The 5,000-nt window shown below is 37.8% G+C and overlaps 2 protein-coding genes across 2 annotated transcripts in view; both read left to right on the top strand.

The window, feature by feature from the left end:
• The window catches only part of LOC135208707 (dynein intermediate chain 2, ciliary-like), a 203,211-nt gene that overhangs the window by 19,806 nt on the left and 178,405 nt on the right, over positions 1-5,000 (top strand).
• LOC135208708 (uncharacterized) lies at positions 400-2,108 on the top strand. The gene is made up of 2 exons (XM_064241185.1): positions 400-478; positions 1,359-2,108. The coding sequence occupies exons 1-2, from the start codon at positions 445-447 to the stop codon at positions 1,955-1,957; spliced, it is 633 nt and encodes a 210-aa protein (XP_064097255.1). The 5' UTR covers positions 400-444; the 3' UTR covers positions 1,958-2,108.

Raw genomic sequence — 5,000 nt, 5'->3', positions numbered from 1 at the left:
TAAAAATGATTCCGACGCCACAGAGATACCTACTAATCGTCAAGAAATGACGTCCTTTTGAAGAAGAAGGAGACGAATAAGAAGAAGAAGAAGAAGCACATTGATTGATTCCCGTCTGCCGTCAGTTGCTGGAACCACGTTGGAAGAAGAGCGCTTGACCCCAGGGGCAATTCTCTATGTATTCTGCTGGGTCGCGGGGCATAATGATGACCTCCTCCAGTTCCTCCTCCTCCTCCTCCTCCTTGCGGGGGTGTGTGTGTGTGTGTGACCTTGTTTACCATCTGGCACTTTCCCTAGTGCCCCGTCGAGGGCCACTACTAGGCTTCCGATGATGCTGGTGATGGCCCTCTCCTCTCCTCTCTCGTTCACGTTCGGTATATATATCGTTGGCAGGGCTCCGAAAAGCATCATCTCCCCTCCGTCGGTCCTTCCGGTAGCATCGTCATGAATCCGCTCTCCTTCTTCTGCATTGTTCTCGGTATGGGTTGCTCTTTTGTTTACGTAGACGTTGAACTAAAGATTAAAATGGATTGCTCTTTTGTTTATATAGGTGTTAAGATGAGATTTCATATTTTTAACATGGATTGCTTTGATATAAAGAATGTGGTAAGGCTTGAAATTGAAGTATTCTTTTGAAAAAGGATTGCCGTAATGGACAAGTATTATGAAGGCTTACACGAAGATTGTTGAAGCATTTTAAGGGTAACTGGTAATAAAAATGTAATTTAAAAAAGTTTTTTTTCAAGTGTTGAGATAAGGCATCAAACAGATATACTCATTTTGGAAAACGAATTACAGCATTGGATAAGTAGTATGAATTATTATAAAAAGTGCTGAAGTTTGATAATAAAAAAATAATTTCAAAAAAAGTTGTTCAAATAGAGGTTGTGATAAGGCTTCGAATAGATTCGCTCTTTTTCAAAAAGAATTATTGTATAGGACAGTTATTATGAAGTGCTGAAGTTTTGAAAGGATCACTGATAAAAAGTAATTGCTAAACTGTTGCAAGTAGGATAAATGATATAAAAAAATTTGTTTAAAGCCTGAAAAAGAATTGCTGATCATAAAAAATTGCTGGAAAATCATAAAAAATTGCTGGAAAGTCTTGAAAAGGATTAGCGAGTAAGTCAGAATCCTTCCATTAGGAAAATGTTTGTGTGTGTTTTCATAGATCAAATGGCATGCATTCATACTGGAATATCAAGTATGCTCTGCAGATATGAAAATAAAAATATCTCGTGCTTATGTTAGCTTTTAAGTTTATAATTTTTATTTTTCATTGTTACTTTATGTAATTTGATCTGTTATTTGAAATATAATAATCTGTCACGGACTTTAATTTTCTTCTGTGTGTTTAGTGGGCGTGGCAACTGCCAACCGCCTCTCCAACAGTTATGGTGCTCCTCCAGTGAATGGCAACGGCAATGGTAATGGTAATGGAAATGGCTACTCCTACGGCGCTCCAGACCTCCAAGGAGCAGCTTCCACCCTGACTGGAGTCGCTGCTGGAGGCGGCAGTGGTGACCCCATCGCTGACCTAGCAGCCAGTATTCCCGGGGGCGGCGTTCCCGGGCAGGACTACCCAATCCTGGCCTCAGTCCCAGACACCGGCTTCGCCTGCGCCGACCAGGAGTTCCCTGGGTACTACGCTGACACCGCTCCTGAAGCCGGCTGCCAGGTCTTCCACATCTGCCAGTTCGACGACCGCCAGGACTCCTTCCTCTGCCCCAACGGCACCATCTTCAACCAGCAGTACTTCGTCTGCGACTGGTGGTTCAACGTCGACTGCTCCGCCTCCCAGCAGTTCGTCGGACTCAACGCCGACATCGGCAAAGTGTCTGACGATGCCCTTGTAGGCGCCGCCTCGGGTATCTCCCTCTCGAACTCCTACGGCGCCCCTCAGGCTGCTCAAGCCCAGGCCCCTAACCAGCTGTACTCCTCCCCTGCAAGATTTTAAGGCTGACGATGTTACCCGAATTTCCTGAGGACTTCTGTCGACTTTCACTTTCCACTTACGAAATCTCACGTGGCCATTTGCGCCAAACGATGGATATATTTATATTTATGGATATATTTTTATACCTGAAGCAATAAACGAGAAGTTACTATTAAGTGTTTATCTTGAACCTTCTGGATAATAGAAATTTTTTTAAGGAATTTCAAACACTGGAGAAGACTAGCATATTTTGGAATCCTTGATCCATGGGTACCTATAGTCCATGTTGGTTAATCCTTCATACCATTGCCTTTCAAAATTTGTAATAACATTTCTCCTGCATTTCCTGAATTATTTAACCTTACCTGTTCTTAAGAGATCATCAGTAACCTAGTAAAAAGGAAGAATACCAAATCACTTGGTTTTGCCCCATAAACGGTTACTGCTTTCTATTCAAGTGTTGGAAGGGTGTAAGAAGTAGAAACTAGATAAAGAAGGAAACGTAACGTGAAGGAGTCTTTTGGAATATATATTAAACATTTCAAGCGGGGATTTGATGTATTTTCACATTTCTTTGCCTTTTTTTGTGGGGGGGAATATCCCACAATCAGATGGCTTGTTACATATGAATAAGCTCATCTGAAAGATAATAATCCAGGTGAAAAGCTGACCAGGCTATCTCCACTCACTGAGATGACCAATCGTCAGTTCCTCATTGGACGAGTGGGTTTCGTACTCGACTATCAGTCTGGTAGCGCGAGTTTGTTTCCCACGGCCGCCAGCGTGGAACCAGAGAAGTCGATTTCTGGTGATTAGAAATTCATTTCTCGATATAATGTGGTTCGGATCCCACAATAAGCTGTAGGTTCCGTTGTTAAGAAACCAGTTGGTTCCTATACTCTGTTTTTTTTCATCTGTACATCTGCCTATGGTGTTTTCACATGGTAACACTGCGTCCGGGGCTTTAAATAGTTACGCTATGTGTAAGTTTTAGGTAAATAAAAGGATATCTGGGTGTACATTTGCAACTGAAAAGTGTTTTAATAATTTACTGTATGCGAATTACACCGTTAATATTCGAAATAGGATATTGTTTAAAGCCCGGGACGCAGTGTTACCATGCGCAAACACCACAGGCGGATGGACAGATGGAAAAAAACAGTATAGTCGCGTAAAAATGTCTAATCCTTCGGGTCAGCCTTAGGAGAGCTGTTAATCAGCTCAGTGGTCTGGTTGAACTAAGATATACTTTTTTTAAACCTCGTTAGTAGATAAGATCACTCATGACTGCTTTCAGATAGGGTCAAGGGAGAGAGAGTAGAAAGAGAGACAACAAAGGATTTATCATCTCTCCTTCCTATTACCTTCCCAACACTCCCCATCTACTCCCTCCTTCCCTTCCTTCCTCGTCTCTTAAAAATGTTGGCCCCAAGAGATTTTTTCTGTACTTAATAAAAAAAAGTTGGCCCAAGGCAGATTGCTTCTGCTTACTATGTAGGGCAAAGTTATGGTGGGTGTACCTAGTACAAAAGTTGGCCCAAGGCTGATTTTCTGCATTCTGTGTAGAGTAAAGTATGAGTTACCTAAAAAAAAGTTGGCCCAAGACAGATTGTTTCTACATACTTAAAGAACAAAGGTATCGTAGGTGAACCTTAGAATTAAGTTGGCCCAAAGTAGGTTCTTTCTACATACTGCATAGAACAAAGGTATTGTGGATGTACCTAAGAAAAAATGTGTAAGGCAGATTGTTTCTGCATACTATAAGGGAAAAGGTATTGTTGGTGTACTTAAGACTATGTTGGCCCAAAGCAGGTTCTTTCTGCACATTCATATAGGGCAGTGGTATTCTGTCTTCCAGAAAACTTCTCGCTCTGTAAAAACCAATCAGCTTGATTCTTGTTGCAAATGCCCAGATCATATCCAGTTTATTTTATTTGGGGATGGGGGGGGGCTCTTTAAAAAAAATTGCAGTATTTGTCGCTCTTCCAACTGAAAACGAAAGTTACAAAACTTCGACATTTTTAAAAGGCGCATTTTTTTTTTTTTTACAAAATCATAAAGGTCTACAGTGATGGCTGTTTAGATTTTCACAGATTCTTAGAAAGCAAAAATGGTTAATCTATAAACCGATTTCTTTTGCTTTAAGGCGATGGTCTTGGAAGCTAATAACAACTATATATATATATATATAAATATATATATATATATTATAATATGTATATATATATATTAATATATATATATTTATATATTAACTATATTATATATATATAATATATATTATCATATTTATATTTATTTATAATTTTATATATATAATGTATAATATCTATATATATATATATATATATATATATTATATATATATAGATATATGTTATTATAATATAATATAATATTATATTTATTATATAATTTATTATATATATATATATCGTATATATTATATATATATATATATATATATATATATAGATATATATATATATATTTATATATATAATATTATATATCTATATATATATACATAACTTTATATTATATAATATACTAGGTATATATATATATATATATATATAATATGTTATGTTTAGCTTCCAAGACCATCGCCTTAAAGCAAAAGAAATCGGTTTATTAAATCAACCTTTTTGCTTTCTAAGAATCTGTGAAATCTATACAGCCACCACTAGACCTTTATGATTTTGTAAAACAAAAAAAAAAAAAAAAACATGCGCCTGTTAAAAATTTCGAAGTTTTGTAACTTTCGTTTTCAGTTGGAAGAGCGACAAATACTGCAATTTTTTCAAAGAGCACCCCCCCGCCCACCCCCACAATCCCCAAATAAATTAACTGGGTATGATCTGGGCATTTGCAACAAGAATCAAGCTGATTGGTTTTTTACAGAGCGAGAAGTTTTCTGGAAAAGACAGAATACCACTGCCCTATATGAATATGCAGAAAGAACCTGCTTTGGGCCAACATAATTGAATTGGATGTACTTTCTCACTTGTTGTAGGTAGTTTGAAAGAATAATAGCATATGCTCGCATGCACGCACGCACTCG

Source organism: Macrobrachium nipponense, chromosome 35, assembly GCF_015104395.2.
Source record: "Macrobrachium nipponense isolate FS-2020 chromosome 35, ASM1510439v2, whole genome shotgun sequence".
Taxonomy (NCBI): domain Eukaryota; kingdom Metazoa; phylum Arthropoda; class Malacostraca; order Decapoda; family Palaemonidae; genus Macrobrachium; species Macrobrachium nipponense.
The sequence above is the reverse complement of the archived record's forward strand: the minus strand, read 5'-3'. Positions and strand labels throughout refer to the sequence as shown.